This window comes from Danio aesculapii, chromosome 23 (genome assembly GCF_903798145.1).
Source record: "Danio aesculapii chromosome 23, fDanAes4.1, whole genome shotgun sequence".
Classification (NCBI taxonomy): domain Eukaryota; kingdom Metazoa; phylum Chordata; class Actinopteri; order Cypriniformes; family Danionidae; genus Danio; species Danio aesculapii.
In genome coordinates, this window is record NC_079457.1 from 45441630 (window position 1) to 45461813 (window position 20184).

The 20184-nt window shown below is 37.8% G+C and overlaps 1 protein-coding gene across 1 annotated transcript in view; it reads left to right on the top strand.

Moving 5' to 3' along the window:
- The window catches only part of opn7b (opsin 7, group member b), a 130795-nt gene that overhangs the window by 50477 nt on the left and 60134 nt on the right, over window positions 1–20184 (top strand). Inside the window, exons 2-3 of the mRNA XM_056450073.1 lie at window positions 17400–17487; window positions 19831–19993. Of these exons, the coding sequence (XP_056306048.1) occupies window positions 17400–17487; window positions 19831–19993 (251 nt within the window). The remainder of the gene's footprint in view (window positions 1–17399; window positions 17488–19830; window positions 19994–20184) is intronic.

Here is a 20184-nt window from a genome sequence, read left to right on the forward strand (position 1 = left end):
TATATATATATATATATATATATAATTTACATGTCATCAACGGGATTCAAACTTGTATAGTCAAAAGATTCAACCATGCTAATACAGCTAGCTAAACAATAGGTGACAGTGACGGGGTAGGTTGAAACATGTTTTGAATGTATACAAACACACACACACATACAGACATGCACAAACAAATGCACTTGTGCATGCACAAACACACATGATATGTACATACACTTGCAAAATTCACATATATTTTATTGTTGCAGTCATTCATTTACAATAAAAGTGTTGTTGTGGCATATCACTTGTAGTATGCTTATTTTTTGTGCATTTTGCCTACCTGTTACAACTTCCCTCCCCTATAGTGGGGTAGGATGTAACAAATGACCACTTTGTATTTGTCATCATCTCACAAAGTCTGTGATATAGTTTAAGAAATTTAAACTGTTCACGTTTTTAGTAGACAAATGTGGGTACTTTGCCTAAAAGTTTCAGTCTTGTAGCTAAAAAAAGGTAGTTTTAGGTGCTAAAGAAAAATTGTGTTACAATCATCCCTGGTCTCCCCATACACAAGATCTGATCTGTGATGTTTCTCTTCTGCTCCTCTTCCCCCCGCTGTTCCACCTCTGTTTCTTTCTCCAAAATTAGCCCGCATTGCTGTCTAAACCAAGAGAAAAGTTTTAAAGCTTATTAAACCAATAGTTCACCCAAAACTGAACAACTTGTCATCATTTACTCGCTCTTTACTTTTCCCAAACATATTTAACTTTCTTTTGTTGAACAGAAATCAGATATTTTGAAGAAAGCTGGAAACATGTAACCGTTGACTTCCATAGTGGCCTATTTGTTTTTCCTACTTTGGAAATCAATGGTTGAAAGGTTTTAGCTTTTTTCAGAATCCCTCCTTTAGTATTCAAAATGATAACGAACCACACAATCACACATGACACCTTTCCGGAAAATTCTCCAGAAAGGGATCATGTGTGAACAGGTCCTTTTTGGAAATATCAGTAAATTAATTCCGGCAATTTTCCGGAAAGAGAAGTTGAACATTACTGGTAATTTGCTGGAATGCTGCTCTGTATGAAAACAGTGGGAAAATTGCCAGTGTTACGGTTTAACTGGTCACTCTTCCCAGATGTAAACTATTCACGTTGGTAGATTTGTCACTTTTTCACAGCAACAAAGCATGCCCATGCCAATTAAATATTCTTATTATTTAGTGCCGGTGTCATTGTAAATACTATTGATTTTAATATTTGGGTGGCAGAACAGTATATAACCAAAATAAATCTAAAATATATATATGTATAATTTACATGTCATCAATGGGATTCAAACTTGTATAGTCAGACCATACCTGTCAACCCTCCCGTTTTTCCTGGAATTCTCCCGTATTTTACAGTTCTATCCCACTATCATCCCGTAAAGTTATTTTCCCTTATTTCTCCCATTTTTTATTTATGTTTTGGTCTTTCTGAAGGGTGGCAATAAACATTAAAGAGCCGATGCTCCCAATAGGCAACCTATACCGCCGAACCACCAGGGGCCGCCCTTTGCTCTTAAATGTGAGTTTGTTCTGTCAATTCAATTCAATTCACCTTTATTTGTATAGCGCTTATACAATGTAGATTGTGTCAAAGCAGCTTCACATAAAAGGTCACAGTAAATAACTGTGCTTTCGTTTCACAGACGAAACCTAAATTTGTTGTCACCTCGTGTTGGCTCACTTCTGATTCTGTCTGGACAAAAAAAGCTGCATGTGATCACACAAACAAATGAAAGCTATTTGTTGGGGTGGTAGGACCATGCCTTGCAGATTGGATTGCATTGGATGCAATGCATCGGAATGGATTTGAAATACATTGTAAAGTAGATGTAGCAGTAACTATATCAGTGACTTTTATAAGCATTTTTATCAATCTTTTTTGCACAGTTAGCACAGAGAAACAACATCGGAGAGTTTTCTGGATAACAAGCAGTAGATAAATGTGTCTGGACAAATGATTCAAACCTGTACGTAGCATAGTGTGAACTTATCATCGACCTTAATGACTACAGTGAATCTCCGAGTTTATTGCGCTAAAAGTCAGTTAATGGTGTGTTAATAATGAGGAATGTACCATTAAATAAAGTGTGACAATGTTCTGAATGACAGTAGAGATCTGACATCGCGTTCTGAACTTGTACATGTTCATATCAGCAATTTTCCTGCATTCACACACAGCAGATTTCCACACACAGCAGATTTCCAGCAGTAAACTGGTAATTAAACTTCTCAGTATTATTAAAAGGGCCTTTTCATACATGATCTCATTTGGCAATTTACCGGTAATTTTCTCCAGAAAAGTCTGCATGTGTGAAAGGGGCTACTGAAGGTGCTTCAGTACAGTTTACAAGTTTTTGTCATTTCATTTTGGCATTCACTTTGTTTTAGGTCTACATATGTTCCCCCAAGGCTAGTATACCATATAACCGAATCATTTAGATTACAAATAGCACTTCATATTGACTTCATTGTTTTCCAACAGTTTTTTTTTCTCTGGTGATCTGGTAATCTATTCATGTGCTCAGATGCCGACCCGTGGCAATACAGCAGCAGATTCACAGAATGAATAGCAAAACAAACAGTGGTCTGGCTGAACACCAACACATGGAGCAGAGAGCCCGTGTCTGTGTCCACTGTAAGACAGTCGTCTGCTGAGCTGCAGCTTGACAGGAATAGATATCCGACATTTGCCCGAGAGTGCAACAGTGCTCAGATCCTGCTTAGATGTCAAGTTTCATCTCACATCAAACGTCTGTCCTCCATTCATCTCTGACTGATCAATGAGAGTCAGTTTATTCTATTGTTACATACTTGACTTCGAGTTGATCATTTGGAAAAGTGGTAGAAGGTCAATTTTTCTGATGAACAGCATCCCAACCATCACAAATAAAAAAAGCAAAGAAGGTCAAGCTGATACAGGATTGGCCAGCCCAGTCACCAAACATGAACATTATTGAGCATGTCTGGGGTAAGATGAAGGAGGAGGCATTGAAGATGAATTCCAAAGAATCTTGAGGAACTCTGGGAGTCCTTTCTTTGCCATTCCAGATGACTTAATTAATAAGTGATTTGAGTCATTACAGAGATGTATGGATGCAGTCCTCCAAGCTCATGGGAGTCATACACTATTACACTAGATTCCTCTAACAGTGCAAACGCAAATGTGGTTGAATCCGTAGCTCATTCAAAAACCCAGTGGCTGGACAGGCTGATATAATAGTAACTGTATATTTGGGGAAGTAAACTGTGCAGTCTCTAGCTTCTTTATCAGTGGTGGTCTTGTTAATTGGTTTTAAACCTTGAAGAGTGGTCCAGGTTAATTACGCATGCCACACTTTTGATTTCTTCAACCTCTAGTCTCTACGTTGAGCAGCTAATGAGGGTAGTGGTTTATCAGATATGTTTTATTAGTATTTAATGAAGTCCTGTACTCATATTATTTATAATTGGGAGGTGGAGAGGGTAAACAGAGTTTGATTTGCTGTAAATGACTCATAAAGCTGTTATATAACAGTTCTGTCCTTCACTAAACTTTACAGGAAAATGAATTTAGATGAAAGGAGACTCAGAGACGTGGATAGATATTCAGTGTTTTAGAGCTGATGGGTGGGATGTATGCATCTTCAGGTAATCCATTCAGCAGACTGAGAAATAACGTTGTTTTAAGTGGTCTTAAACCTTAAAGACAGCATCTACTTCTAAAGAAACAGAGCACTCGGTATGACGCAAGAGAACTATTGAATGAGCAAACCCATGTTGTGCAGCTTACGAGTGGACGAGAAAATGAAAAGGATGTGGATGACAAGATTCTGTTTGTAGTAGTGTTTTCATAATGAAGTATGAACATATTTCCAACACAGGCTCATTGGAAATGCATGCTTTAACATGCATTTTGGCCCCGTTTAGACTGCCAGTTAAATATGACCCAATTCCGATTGTTTGCTCATATGTGACACAGATCGGATCTGTTCTATGACCATGTAAACACAAAAAAAGATCGGTTTCAGGCCTCCATATGTGGAAATAAATCAGATATAAATCGGATATGTGACAATGCGACTATCACGTAAACCGGCAGATTGGATTACGTTTTGTACGACATTAAACTTGCAAGAATGTGATGCTTCTCCGCGGTTTAATGACATAGAAGGAAGAGCGTGTGTGGAAACGCCAAAGCGGTAAACAACAACAACAACAGAGGAAACATGGAGGATGAAAGTGGTCAGTCGCCACAATTTGCTCCCACCAGACCTGAGATCTCTCTCGTACACACAAATTCCCCTGAATGGTGGAGGACACCATACATAAACCATAGGCGCAAGCTGCGACGACGGCCATTTCCCTCCTTCTCCACTCCAATGTTGGGCGAACTTTGCATATTTTGCAGCGCCTAAAGCAAGACTGTTTTTTCCATCGTGGCTAGTGTGGCACAGATGCTAGAACTCGCCTTTATGCATGCGCGACGTAAATTGTATAGAAAGTGTAAACACATTAATCGGATATGTCACAATTAAAGGACGTATAAACGGACAGGCAAAAAAATCAGACACAGGCAACAAATCAGAATTGGGCATCAAGACCAGACAGTGTAAACGGGGTCTTAGTGAATCTGCAAATATGTACTTAAAAATATGTTTGACGGCAGTTAATATGTTAAAATTAACACTAGGGGGCAGTATGAGGTCAACAACTTGTGCTCCTTTTCACACTGATGATATTTACAGGGACATTTCATCAACAAATAAAGAATTATTTTCATGTCCCCTTCTGCACAACGCCAAACAAGCACTACAAAACACCAACACTTTTTGGGAATGGAGCATTTCTGCCTTTACCTAATTTGCATAATCCTTAAAGTGAAAAGGAAGCCAAAAACAATGCAGACAACATGTGCAAATAAGCACTGCCATCAGTGGGTGTAAGTCATTCCTGCTGAATCCCCCTTGTGTTTTGAAGGCAGGCTGTGATCAGGTTTTTGGCCGTAAATAATCCGTCAGTATGAAGAGGGCTTCGGTGAGAGAAAGCTGTACAAATGGAGCGTTTATTAATATAAACAGAGCAGCTGCTAAGGATAGGGCTTCTTCGGATCTCTGTATGTTCTTGTGGAGGATGCACTGGAGCTATAGGACATGGCAGTCTCTCCATATGCTCCTTCGGGGATGGAAAATAATCGCCTATGTCCTGTTTCAAGTTTACATAATCAGGCTTATTGTTCTAACTTTAGTCCCTTGTTTCATTGGCTCTAATTAAAATCGTCTGAATTTCCTTTCTCTATTTATTATTCATGGCAGCTCGTATCGGTCTTCATCTAACCTCATCTAGCCTTACATATTTCCAATTAATTTTCTTCATTTTCTCTCGCTCTTTGAAAGAGACTCTTTTGACTTTGTAGCTCATGTAGATCACTCACGGACCAAATTCATGAAAGCTTCATAATGATTCTCATAAAACAGAAAGCAAGAAGGCAGAAATCTGATCTAATTAAATCTATTTAATGGTTCAAATGTTGCTCGAGTGAGATTCAATAGATGGTTTTTAAATGTATTCTCCAACACAGTGATACGTCCTAAACTTCACATTCTTGAAAAAGTCCCAAAAATTTACCCAAGATTCCCCCATTTATCCAAAGTTTTACACAAACTCTACAATAAAGACTCTGAGCCTGTACACTCTCAGAAATAAAGGTACACGAGCTGTCACTGAAGTGGTACCTTTTCAAAATGTACACATTTTTACTTAAAGGGTCCATATTGGTACCTCAAAAGCATATATGAGTACCTAAAGATTTTAAGAGGAAGACTTCTGGGCAAAAATACCAGTGGAGACATGCAAAAGCAGGTCAGTAATTATAGGAAGCATTTGATTGCTGTAATAGCCAATAAGGGCTTTTCTGTTTATTATTGAAGAAGGTATGAATAATTTGGGAAATGCCACTTTTTGTTCATAAAAAGGTAAATAAAAGCTGAGAAATATATATTTTCCCACAATGATGGCTCTTGTACATCATATTATTATCTTTTGAGTAAAGACAGTGTCTTTTCTGGACAAAACAAAATTGTTGGTTGAATAAAAGTAATTTTTGGTCAGAATTAAATTATGGCCTGACTGATTTGAAAATACATATACCCTGAGGTATGAAGAATTTCAGCTTGACTTTACAGTATATATATACAGTTGAAGTCAGATATATTAGCCCCCCTGAATTATTAGCCCCCCTGTTTATTTTTCCCCAATTTGTGTTTAACGGATAGCAGATTTCTTCAACACATTTCTAATCATAATAGTTTTAATAACTCATTTCTAATAACTGATTTATTTTATCTTTGCCATGATGACAGTAAATAATATTTGAATATTTTTCAAGACACTTCTATACAGCTTAAAGTGACATTTAAAGGCTTAACTAGGTTAATTAGGTTAAAGTTAAAGAAATTTAATGTATTACGATGGTTTGTTCTGTAAACAGTCGAAAAAAATGAGCTTAAAGGGGCTAATAATTTTTACCTTAAAATGGTTTTAAAAAAATTAAAAACTGCTTTTATTCTAGCTGAAATAAAACAAATAAGACTTTCTCCATTTGAAAAAATATTATCAGACATACTGTGAAAATTTCCTTCCTCTGTTAAACATCATTTGGGAAATATTTAACAAAGAATAAAAAAATCTCTGGCTGGTAGGAGTCCAGGTACCGTGTCCCAAGAGCCAGTTTTTGTACCTGACGATCGGGTTGTCGTGGTCCTAACCTTCGACCACCACCCGTTCCACAATGCACCGGCCCCTTACGGCTCCCCCTGCAGGTGGTGGGCCTGCAGAAGTATGGTCCCACGTCGCTTCTTCGGGGTCTAAGCCCGGCCGGGCTCTGTGGGAAAAAACCCGGCCACCAGGCGCTCGCATACGAGCTCCAACCCCAGGATTGCCTTCAGGATGGGGTCCCAGCTGCTCCATACCAGGCGACTTCACGGTCCTCGATGTTACTAAACTCATAAGGGGTTTTTGAACCGCACTTAGTCTGACCTGTCACCTAAGTCTGTTTTGCCTTGGAAGGCATTAGCCCCCGACAACATAGCTCTTAGGATCATTCAGGCACTCAAACCCCTCCACCACGATAAGGTGGCGGTTCAAGGAGGAGCCCACCGTTTTGTCATTTAATATTCAGTTTCTTTGGGAGCTGCGTCACAATACGGAAGAAAAAAACTGTTGCAGCTTCTGGTTCATGCGGACCTTAATACTTTTAATAACTCATTTCTAATAACTGATTTATTTTATCTTTGTCATGATGACAGTAAATAATACTTGAATATTTTTCAAGACACTTCTATACAGCTTAAAGTGACATTTAAAGGGTTAACTAGGTTAACTAGGCAGATTAGGGTAATTAGGCATGTTATTGTATAACGATGGTTTGTTCTGTAGACAGTCGAAAAAAATATATAGCTGAAAGAAGCTAATAATTTTTACCTTAAAATGGTTTTTAAAAATGTTTTAATAATTCTGACTACACACCCAGGGGAATTAATAAATTTGGAATAAGTATTTATACAGTCAGGCCCAAAATTATTTACACCCTATTGTATGATGTTTTTACAAATCAATGTTCAACAGTGTATCAGTTGATATTGATACAGTTAGACAAATGTACAAGAAAACAAACCCTAAGTAACGTAAATCAGATTTGGTAAATGTAGACAGCATCCTCTATCCTCTTTGTAATCTGAAACATGGAATGAAAGGCACCCAGAGTCATATATTTTATGTTTCGCAAAATAAAATATTGTCTGAGGCACGTATTTGCAATGAGCCTGGGCTGTTTATGTTGTTAGAAGTTAGTTCCTAATGTTTTTGAGCCGTCACTTGCTCCTATGCAAGAAGAAGAAGGAAAACTGGAGGAGAATTTAAAAGAGGAAACGTGAAAACAAACCCTTTGAAAGCTCTTTAACATAAACCGTGTGCCAGGCTGCAAGCTGGGGAAAAAATAGTGCTTACACTAATGTAATTTCATGTAATTCACAGAAAAACTAATCAGGGGGAAAATGTCAAAACACATGGGTGCGTTTACATTCACTCATTTAGCTGTTGCATTCATTCAAAGGCTTTTGCTACAAAGGCTGTTCATTCTAAGATATAACATAAGAAATGCAATTAGAAGTTCTGAAGCTTCACTTGGATATGACTGAACAACAGTAAAACAGTGCACTGAGAGAAATTATTCAAAGATGATTCCTTGGATTTACTCAATTTTTTTACGTTAAGTGGTTGTAAACAATTTATTTGGGCTGAATTTAAACAAACAAATTAAGTTGAACATTGCTCAATTTAATTTGTTTGTTTAAATTCAACACAAATAAATTGTTTGCAACAGTTTTGCATGCAACACTTTTTTCAGTGTGTCTTCTTGTATTAAACAATCAAAAACTTCTAGTTCTCTTCTCTTCAACAGGTTAAAAGATCATTCATAATATGAATGATCTGCTATCAGCAGTTAACATTTAATTAAAAATGACTCTGTATCATTATTCAAAGGAAAAATTATTGTCTTCATTATATATTATCTGGGCCTGCTTCTGATAACCCTTAGCATCATTCATTTGTGTCATGTTACATGAAAAAAGCCCATTAAAAATTAAGTAAGGCATCATCAAAAAAAAAAAAAGAAAGAAAGAAAAAGAAATTCAAGCTGCTTATGTTCTTTAATCTTTTTGTTATTGTCCTTGACAGACATTCAGCTGACAGGAAAGAGACTGTAAATAAATGGATGCTTTCACTGAGAAATATAATGCAATTCACCCCCCCCCCCCCACACACACACACACAGTAAATATCATAACCCTCATTATCATCATCATCTTCAAAGTAATATGTCAGCGTGCCAAACGTTTCTTATTGTGCCTGTTTCTTATTTTCATGCGAGATGCACGCTGTAAAAGTAAATGGCAATACATTCATTTCATGCTTTGAATCTATGATACATTCATTTCCATTTAATGGTTATGTAAACACCTTGGAGGCTTCTCACACATACTTAGCTCATTAATTTCAATGAGGAGTGTTGTTGGGGCTAAATAATAGCCACGAGACGCGATTATGCGTGCAGTGTATGCTTCTTTATGGTTAGACAAACATTCAGGGAATTAGTCTGACTAAGCTACAAAGAAACTGACACTTCAGAAGAACAACGTAGTGCTTCAAAAACATTGAGAAGGAGCAAGACTAATGGTCCTGCGATCAGATCTGCCAGGAAATAATAATAAAGCATTGATAGATCAACCTTGATCATGTTAAATCCTGATATATTAGAGATTACATTGACAGACTGCTGCAGGCGTACCACAGCTCTAATTGAAAGGATTCCAATTTTGGCCTTTTAACAAGATGTAAAGTAAGTCTTTTGTGTCTCCAGAATGAGTCTGTGAATTTTAGGGTCAAAATACCCATCAGATCGTTTATTAAACCCTATTGAAAAATGTAGTGGCGGCACGGTGGCTCAGTGGTTAGTACTGTCACCTTACAGCAAGAAGGTTGCTGGTTCGAGTCCCAGCTGGGCCAGTTGGCATTTCTGTGTGGAGTTTGTTTGTTCTCCTTGTGTTTGCGTGTGTTTCCTCAGGTTGCTCCGGTTTCCCCTACAGTATTGAATAAACTAAATTGGCCATAGTGTATGAGTGTGTGTATGTGAATGTGTATGGGTGTTTCCCAATACTGGGTTGCAGCTGGAAGGGCATCCGCTGTGTAAAACATATGCTGGAATAGTTGTCGGTTTATTCCGCTGTGGTGACTTCTGAAATAGAAACTAAGCCGAAAGAAAATTAATAAATGAAAAATATAAATGCATGGGTCAGAGGGAATTGGGGCTGTTTTTGTGCCTGTGCCTTTAAATGCAAATGAGCTGGTTCTCCTTGCCCACTCTCGGGACATTTCACTTGCATAACCAGGGTCAAATAAACACACCAACATAACAGACAGCAACTGAACCTACAGTTACAAATACCACAGGAAGATGAATAAGATGAATGAACCACACACACATGCTGTTATAACATCAGCACATTTAACACGTTGTGCTGTTTTTTCTCATCTACTTGTGACAGATGTGACAGGATGTCCACCAAACAGGAACAGTAAACATGCTACTGTATAGAGATCCATTATAGATCCAATATCCATTATAACAGCAGGGGAGTCCAAACTCGGTCCTGGAGGGCTGGTGTCCTGCAAAGTTTAGTTCCAACCCCAATCAGACACACCTGGGGGCTAGCTGTTTAGGCAAATTGGAGCTAAAATCAGCAGGACACAGGCCCTCCAGGACTGAGGTTGGACACCCCAGTGTTACAGACACCAGCGATCTAGCTACTGCCACCAAACAGACTACAAATCACAGCATGCACCGCTCACACACACCGGTTCCTGATCTCATCTGATAGCACACACTCACAGCTAAAGCTGCTCAAGGACTCATTACACAGCCTATTTATACACCACATTTGCTCACAAACATTGCTGAGTGTTGTTTGTTTGTTTTGGTAGTTAAAATGAACCTGTAACTTTACGTAGCATTTTTATTTTCTTTCTCTAGCCGTGTTATTTGATTCTTGTGTTTTATATTATCTACTCCTAGCCTTGTTCCTAGTTTATCTTACCTTTCTCCGGTTTTGACTTCTGGATTATCTGTACCCGATTGCTCCTGTTGTTGACCCTTGCCTAATTAACGATCATTGTAGATAAATCTGCATTCGCATCTCTGTGAAAGCTTCCTTCAGTTACATCATGTTACTGTACAAAATAAACCTGATTGAATATCCACAAACCAGAACTCTTGTTGTATGATTGAAGCCTCTTCGTTTATAGTTGTGTTATGAGTTAAATAGCTCAAAAAAATGGTTCAAAATGCTATAAAAGATATAAAGTGTTGCACTTACTGCTTCTTGAAGTGCAGTTTGGATCACAGAGAGATGGAACGGATCTTTTAATCCCAGTTTCTTTGCACATCCTGTGATGTATACATAATTATACACGTTAATACTGAGACATGGTAATATGTCAATCAATATCAGTGGGAGGAGAAAACCGCAATGGCATAAAAAATTATAGGATTTGGACACACATTTCTGTCCATTTTGCATGATAGGTGCCCTTTATAGAGAAAATAGATATCATATTTTAACAGAAACTAAAACATTAATGAGAGTTTTTCAGTTTTCACCTGAACAGAATGAGAAACAGTTCAGATTTAGTTTTTGTTCTTGAATAGATGGTTGAACATCTCAGCAGACAGTGTTTGAAACATTTTGATTATTCAGCAAAAAAAAGCTACATTCTGTCATCATTTACTATCATTGTATATGCAGGATGTGTGATGTAGCATTACAATTACAGCTTATTAGTTCACTAGATAACCTAATGCTAAAAAGAAGAAAAATGTATTTGTTAATTAATGTTTTTTAATATTTAGATTAATTAGATTAAAATCTAATTAATATTTGTTTAATATTAGCCTATATATTGGCATTTTAATAACTAACGCTATAAAGAAGAAAAATGTTCTAATATTTGTTTAATAGTAGCCTAGATATTGGCATATAAATAACTTTTATAATATAGGCTCGAGGCTTTTTATCCTTTACTTTCGCTAATTGATGAAGTATTTTCCTTGCCGCTGTGGCCACTCTCTTGCATGGTTCTAGACTTGTAGAGCTGCGCATCGATGGATTTGCTCTTCAGTGTTTGGACTCTCAGCAGTGAATATTAAACCACACTGAACTGAACTAAACTGGACTGACACTGTTTCAATTTACTATAATCTTATGCCAGCTGTGTGCTAGTTTAAAGTTCCAAGCTTATGCTGAGGCTAATGCGCACGCACACTGAGTTAACTATAGCAGCGGCCATTCATATATTGCATCTTTTCCACACGAAGTTCATTATTTCCAATGGAGACGTCCGCATATTGGGAGCGATGCGCGCACGGCTCTCAAGCGGACCGACACACCTTCAGCCGCACACAGTAGAAATTATCTCACGCTGTAGCGGTGAGAGTTGTGCGTGGCTTTCAGTGCAATGTAAACAAAAGATATGCTAGACAATGTATTAAAATGATTATGAATGTATAAACGCAGATAATAAAAACCAACACAATCTCACGGCAATTCGTAACTTTTTGATTTAGTGGCTAATTCGTACGAATTCGTACAATCTAATTCGTACAATTTAGTACGATTTGCTCATCCCCCAATGACGGTTGGGTTTAGGGGTGGGGTTAGGTGCCACGCCTCCTTTTTAAAATCGTACAATTTCGTACGCATGAACTCGAACGAGTTCGTACAAATTAGCCACTAAAATGACAAAACGTAAAATACGTTTTCTCGTGAGATCAGGCTGATAAAAACAGTTCATTTAAATCCCTAGCTAACATATAGCTTAAATTAACATTAGACAAATACTATTTTTTATTCATTCTTATTTTTATTTATTTATTTATTCATTTATTTTCATTGTAAAATTATCACTCATGTTTAAATATAAAAAAATTCATTTATTTTTAAGTCCAGAGAGAGAAATGACCAACACGTGTGTGTGTGTGACCAACTATTGTTTGTTTTTTTTATTAATATTTTGTGCTGTATTTGGTTTCTGAGCATTAATAAACAACACTTTAAATATAAATTCATATATATTATTTAAATTTAAATATAAATTCATGCGATTTTCTAAACTAGTCGTGTTTTGAATTTAAATAAATGCATAATAATCGTGATAACCGTGAAACCATGATTATTCTTCAGACTATAATCGTACAACCAAAAATCTATGATCGTTGCATCCCTAATAGAGTATATGCCGGTGTATGCTAATAGAACTTCCAATTTGCCAGTAACCTGGCTTAAGCGTTACCTGGGCTACATTTTTCCCCGCCATGTCTTTATAATATGAACATTTATTTTACCCCAGTATATTCAATAGAGCTTCTGTGCTAGCCTGCCGATTCTGACAGGCGCGTGCGAGTAAACGGCTTTTTGTCTCGTTTTACGCTTGAGCAACTAAATAATTGGCATTTAACTGATTGTATTGTAATTACATTACAACATCAATGCTGTGAAAGGCATCACAATAAACTCACAATAACATGTCATCGAAGTTTATGAGTATGAGAACAACACTAGCTCGGCATATACCCTAATGTTACGCAGTTTAAAACATAACATATGAATGTGTTTGAATGTAGAAGAAGCCTACTTAAGCAATGCACTGACTTTGTTGTGCTTCGAAATACAACATTTGAATATGTTTGCAAAAAAAGCCACATTGTACAATGCAGTGATGTTACGTAGTTTCAAAATACAATATATTAACATTTTAATGCAGAAAAAGCCAACGTGGGTGTCTTCCGGAGCAAAAATACAGCATATGGGCTCTAATTTTGCTGTTGTGTCATCACTTATATTGCAAGTCATTTCTCTCCGGCCCCTCATTTGGAATGCTTTTCATTAACTGGCCCCCATGACAAACTAATTGAATAGCCCTGCTGAAGAGTAATGATATCATGAGATGCTGGATAACAGGCAGATGTTCAGTCATCTCATTTGTACTGCTTGTGGATGTGGAAAGTGACTTGAATGGCAGGACGCACCGCTGTCCTTCAGTGTGAAAGTCTTCAAGTGCATCACTCTGACAGCGCACCCGCACATCCATTAATCAAAGCAGGAATTGTTGGCATTTCAGAACAGGCATTGCTGATTTGTTGGTTGTAGGATGCATACAAACGCTCCTGATATCAAAAGTGATATTTTGTATAATAAAAGATGTTGCCGTGGGCTGAGAGGGCGGATGTGCAGCGCTGGAAGATTTGTTGTGTGTGATTTATTCCTCTGGGTCAGCAGCCGCAGGCTAAAGATGAAAGAGGAGGAAGGCAAATGTGTTGGTAATGAGAGCGCAGTGGAAGTGCTGCTGCTGCTTCTGAATATTCTCTGTCGTCCACTTAAACCACAGCAGAGGTAAAGGATTCAGCATCTGTGTGTAATTCTAGATTAGCCAAACCAACACACGATCGTGCTTTAGCGCTGGACTGGAACAAAAAAAAAATCAGCCTTGACATCTTGGGCCAGAGCAACTCACTACATACAATTAAAATGCTCCCCGTCTGTGCACGCCCTTGAATATGTTTACCAAGCCAAATATAGGAAATAATGAGAGCTGACAAATTAAAAAAAATTTTAAAATGGCATTTATTATTATAATAAACTTATAATCCACACTGGAAGTCCATCTTGTGTGTGCCTGTGTGTTTTGAGGAAGCCTATATTAAATAATGAACATAAGAAGTACTGCTTGCTGACGCACACATTTAATGTTCGTTCATTCATTTTGTTTTCGGCTTAGTCCCTTTATTAATCTGGGGTCGCCACAGCGGAATGAACCACCAATTATCCAGCATATGTTTTACACAGCGGATGCCCTTCCAGCCGCAACCCATCACTCGGAAACACACACTCATTCACACACACTACGGTCAATTTTAGCATACCCAATTCACCTGTACTGCATGTCTTTGGACTTGGGGAAACCAGAGCACCTGGAGAAAACTCACGCGAACGCGGGGAGAACATGCAAACTCCACACAGAAATGCCAACTGACCCAGCTGAGGCTCGAGCCAGCGACCTTGCTGTGAGGCGAACGTGCTACCCACTGCGCCACAATGTTGCCACAGTCAATGTTGATTAACCATTATAAAGCAATGTGTCAGAGACCATTAACATATTAAAATGTTTAACTCGACAGTGAAACATCAAAGCAGCCTAAATATTTAATATATTCAATCAAATGAACTTAAACAATTAAAAAAATGCAACAAATATTTATTTATTTACTACAAAATCACAATTTCAGTATTAGTTTTGCTTAAGTTCCACACTAGTTTGAAGTAGAAATATCATAATAACTATATTGTATAAATATTATTATAACTATAAGTACATGATGACAATCAAAAACAAAATGACATGATATCACAGGCGATTGTCTTCTGACATGGTGCACCTGAAAAGACATGGACGACACTCCTTATAGAGCGTGAGAAGCAAACAGTTCTTTAGGATCTATATCATTTGTAAAATAAAGACTTGCAGGTTAAGGAAACAGCTTGGGAGGAAATTGCTGCAGGCATTGGTGTAGATGGAAAGTAAAAATAAAAAGTGTTTTTACAGTTGAAGTCATAATTATGAGCCCCCCTGAATTAGTAGCCCCCCTGTTTATTTTCCCCCAATTTCTGTTTAACGGAGAGATTTTTTCAGCACATTTCTAAACATAATAGTTTTAATAACTCATTTCTGATAACTGATTTATTTTATCTTTGCCATGATGACAGTAAATAATATTTGACTAGATATTTTTCAAGACACTTCTATACAGCTTAAAGTGACATTTAAAGGCTTAACTAGTGTCATGATTACCAGCGATCTCGAACCACCAGAGGTCGCTGGTAAGCACTCACTTTCACATGGACTACATCTTATGGACTACATATTCAGTCATGCCACACACACACACACCTGCTCCAAGTCTCCACTGATTAGACTCCCACAGCTGATGCTGCTTCTGGACTGATTACACACACTACTTTAGCAGCACACATACTCACTTCCTTGCCGAGTCTTGTTTACCTGTAAAGTGACAATTCAACTAAGGTTTCCTTAGTCTTGGTTCTCCGTGTTTTGATCCTTGCCAAGTTTGTCTGTTTCTCCATGTTCACTGCCTGCCTTCCAACCTCTCGCCTGTTATAGTGACTACGATTCTGGATTTTTTCGATTCTGGTCTTTGTTCATCTGTTTGCACCTGTGTTGACCCTTGCTTGCCTGACTACCGAATAAACCTGCACTTGGATCCTAACGTTGTTTCTGTTACTCCACGTGTTACAACTAGGTTAATTAGGTTAACTAGGCAGGTGAGGGTATTTAGGCAAGTTATTGTACACCGATAATTTGTTCTGTAGACAATGAAAAAAAAAAAAAAAACAATTAGCTTAAAGGAGCTAATAATTTTGACCTTAAAATGGTTCCTAAAAAATTTCAAACTGCTTTTATTCTAGCCGAAATAAAACAAATAAGACTTTCTCTAGAAGAAAAAATATTATCAGACATACTGTGAAAATTTCCTTGCTCTGTTAAACATCATTTGGGAAATATAAAAAAAAATTAAAGGGGGGCTAATAATTCTGACTTCAACTGTATATAGATAGGTAACTAGATAGAATAGACAGAGATAGATTGATGTGCAACAGCCGCCAATCCGCTGCGCGCTGCAGACGCAGCCCATGCGAAAGGTAAACATCTGCGTGCTGCTTCTGTTCTCCATACGCGCTGCGCAAAATAGGACTTTGTGAACGAGTCAGCCCATTGTCAATAAAGAAAAAACGAATAGGCTGCAGATTATGTCACATGGGGGGGTCTGTCCAAATAAAAAAAAATCTTACTTTTAGAGCATCACAGATTACAGCATCGTCAGCTAATTAGACAGAAAAAAGCGATAGACTGCTAAGCGTTTTATGGCCCGGTCCAAAAAGTACGTTGGCCCAGCAAGAAACTGCACGGTCAGCCAGATGGCCAGTCCACCCCTGTATATATACATATATAAAGTGGGTAGAAGCAAGAAGGTCACTGGTTCGAGCACTGGCTGGGCCAGTTGGCATTTCTTTGTGGAGTTTGCATGTTCTCTCCGTGTTGGCCTGGGTTTCCTCTGGGTTCTCCAGCTTCCTTCACAGTCCAAAGACATGCGCTATAGGGGAATTTGGTAAGCTAAATTGTGCGTAGACTATGTGTGTGAATGTGAGAGTGTTTGGGTGTTTCCCAGTGATGGGTTGCAGCTGGAAGGGCATCTGCTGTGTAAAACATATGCTGGATAAGTTGGTGGTTCATTCCACTGTGGCGACCCCCTCTGTGTATGTGTGTGTGGAGTCCATGCATTTGTGTTCACGTTGTGTACACTGAGAGTCTGGTTTCCGGAGAGCGCCTCGTCTTTAGTCTGGAGCAGGTGCTAAGAGAGGGGTCTGGGTGCAGACCTGGTGCAGTGCAATCTGTGCTGCATCCAATGCTTTTTAATAGGCTCACCTAACCCCACTCCTAACCCTACCCCTCACAGTGACGTCACTCGCTCCATTGAGTGCATTGTGTCTGACATTGACATCTCTGAGTGATGCAATCTCAGTTTGCCTCATAAAGGCTGCATCCAGATACTATTGGGTGCTAATGACAATGCATTGATCAATTCTGGTGAAGAGCAGAACGTGACACCTTTAACATTTAAAAGAGGAAGGAAGATAAAAGAAATGTCTGAATCTGTGCTGCTCGACTGCTCATGTGTTGGTCTTCTTCTGTGCAGATGGAAAACTCCTCTGAAACTGACCTGTTTAAGTCCAAAATATCCAAAGAGAATGATTTGCTCCTGGGAATCATCTACTCCATCTTTGGTAAGTTTAAAATGAGTGTGAAAAAAACAGCTGAACACTTTATTAAATTTAAGTGAGGTTCTTTATAACCAAGTAAAGGCTAGTGCTTAAAGGGGACCTACTATATGTCTCTGATGTCCCTAGAGTGTTTGTGTGAAATTTCAGCTCATGCCTGTCGCTTTAAATGAGATTCTGCTCTTTTTTTAAAGAGGGTGGAGCTAGAAATAGTGGAAGATTCAAAAATAACACAGGCTCATTGTGGATACGTACCCCTGTCTATATTTCTAGAGAGCTTGAATTATGTAGCCAGAGGTACGTCTGGTTGCATTTCATTTTGAAAACAAATGCTATGGGGTGGTATGATGTAAATGGCTCACCTGCTTATGTCGGTGGAGTTGGGATGCAGAACAGAGTTGACCGCAATGATTGGGTTCGAGTCTGGTGAAGTATGGTTCCAGAGACCAGGTAAAACAAAAGCAAAATAAATAAATAAATAAACAACAGTCTGAAAATGTGGTGAAAACAGGTGGACACACTGCATTTTCTTGATTGCTTTTGGAAACACAGTTTACGGTAAATTTCTATAATTTAACAGCCGTTATTTTACGATAAATTTCTATAATTTAACAGTTGTTATTTTACGGTAAATTTCTGTAATTTAACAGCTGTTATTTCACGGTAAATTTCTATAATTTAACGGTCGTTATTTTACGGTAAATTTCTATAATTTAACGGTCGTTAATTTACGGTAAATTTCTATAATTTAACAGTCGTTATTTTACGGTAAATTTCTATAATTTAACGGTCGTTATTTTACGGTAAATTTCTATAATTTAATGGTCGTTATTTTACGGTAAATTTCTGTAATTTCTGTGAATTATGTAGCAAGAGGTATGTCTGGCTGCATTTCATTTTTAAAACAAATGCTATGGGGTGGTATGATGTAAATGGCTCACCTGCTTATGTCGGTGGAGTTGGGATGCAGAACAGAGTTGACCGCAATGATTGGGTTCAAGTCTGGTGAAGTATGGTTCCAGAGACCAGGTAAAACAACAGCAAAAATAAATAAATAAATAAACAACAGGCTGAAAATGTGGTGAAATCAGATGGACGCGACTGCATTTTCTAGATTGCTTTTGGAAACACAGTTGAGTTTATGGACGGGAGTGGGTGAGTCCCTCAGTAGGTCATCAGTAAGGCCAGAGGGAATCTGCGGATGTTTTTTTGCTATTTCTGCGTTTCTTTTTAAAAATTTGCAGATTTCTGCGGAATTATTTTGTGATTATCATAATTAAAACCTTAATATGTTAAGGTTAAAACCTTAACATATTATCTTTTTAACTTTTGTTTAGTGTTTAAAATGCAAATCCATTTAGATTCCCTTTTTTTATAAATTATTTTTAGGGGTTTTTCACCTTTATTATGATAGGAAAGTAGAGATTTCAGACAGGAAAGCATTGGGAGCCAAGAGAGGGGAAGGATCGGCAAAGGACCTCGAGCCGGGAATTGAACTCGGGTCACCGTGAGCACGTTGGTGCTACAGTATATGTCGGCGCACAATACCACTAGGCTATTACCATTTAGATTCACTTTATTTGGTAAACAAAGCAAGACTCTTATATAATATCTCGACTAAAAGACAGAAAATATTACTGTACAAACTGTATTGTACATAAATCAGATGAACACATTAGTCAGATTTTCACATTAGTCAATAATATTACTGTAATTAATTTAAAAACTGAATAAATGTAGATTTACACACATTTACTCAAGTAAATAAACAGAATTAATGATGGGCTAAAAATCGCGCGCAGATTCCGTGTGGGCCTAGTCATCAGCAAGCTGCCCTGGCCGAGAGTAGTGTATATTTCCGCAAGAAGAGGATCAAAAAGAGTAAACAGCGGCCTCTGGTGGATATACAAAAACTGCAGGCAGACTTACCTAAGGTCATGTATTTCGCTGTCCCCAAAAATGTAGACCTGGGTACGTATCCGCAATGAGCCTGGGTGGTTCAGAAAGCAAGACTAAAGTCCTATGCTTATGAGGGAGAGATCTTCGCTTTCCCCATCTGATGATGTGTACAAAGCGATAATGTCAATCAAAGTGTTTCTGCAGACTGATTTTATCAAGTGTGATTATAGAAAATAAAAATAAATTCATTTTTATCATAAGAAGCTGCTTATATTCACAGACTTTTACAACACAACTGTTTTAACCCCCTATTTATTATTATTATTATTAATTCTTGTTAACTTTATCATTATTACTCTTTTTATTATTATTTATTATTTCTTTGTCATTTTATTTTTATATTTTTATCTGTCTTTCTCTGTATTATTTTGTCTTGTTTTGTTTTTTTAGGTGTGCTTTCTCTGATGGGAAACTCCACTCTGCTGTTTGTCGCTTATCGTAAGAAATCATCTCTAAAGCCGGCGGAGCTTTTCATCATCAATCTCTCCATCAGCGATTTGGGCATGACAGTCTTCCTCTTTCCCTTCGCCATTCCCTCTGCCTTCGCTCACAGGTAAGATCTTTCAATGCAGTGTCAATAGGTTAAGTTGCTTCATTTTTTTCACCTCAAATACATTGCTCATATCTCCTCTACGTTTTCTTTTACAGTGGCAGAAAATTTTGATTTTGTCCCACATTGACTACTACAATGCTTTGCTTGTAGGCATTTCAAAATCTAATAAACCTAAATAAACTGCAGCATGT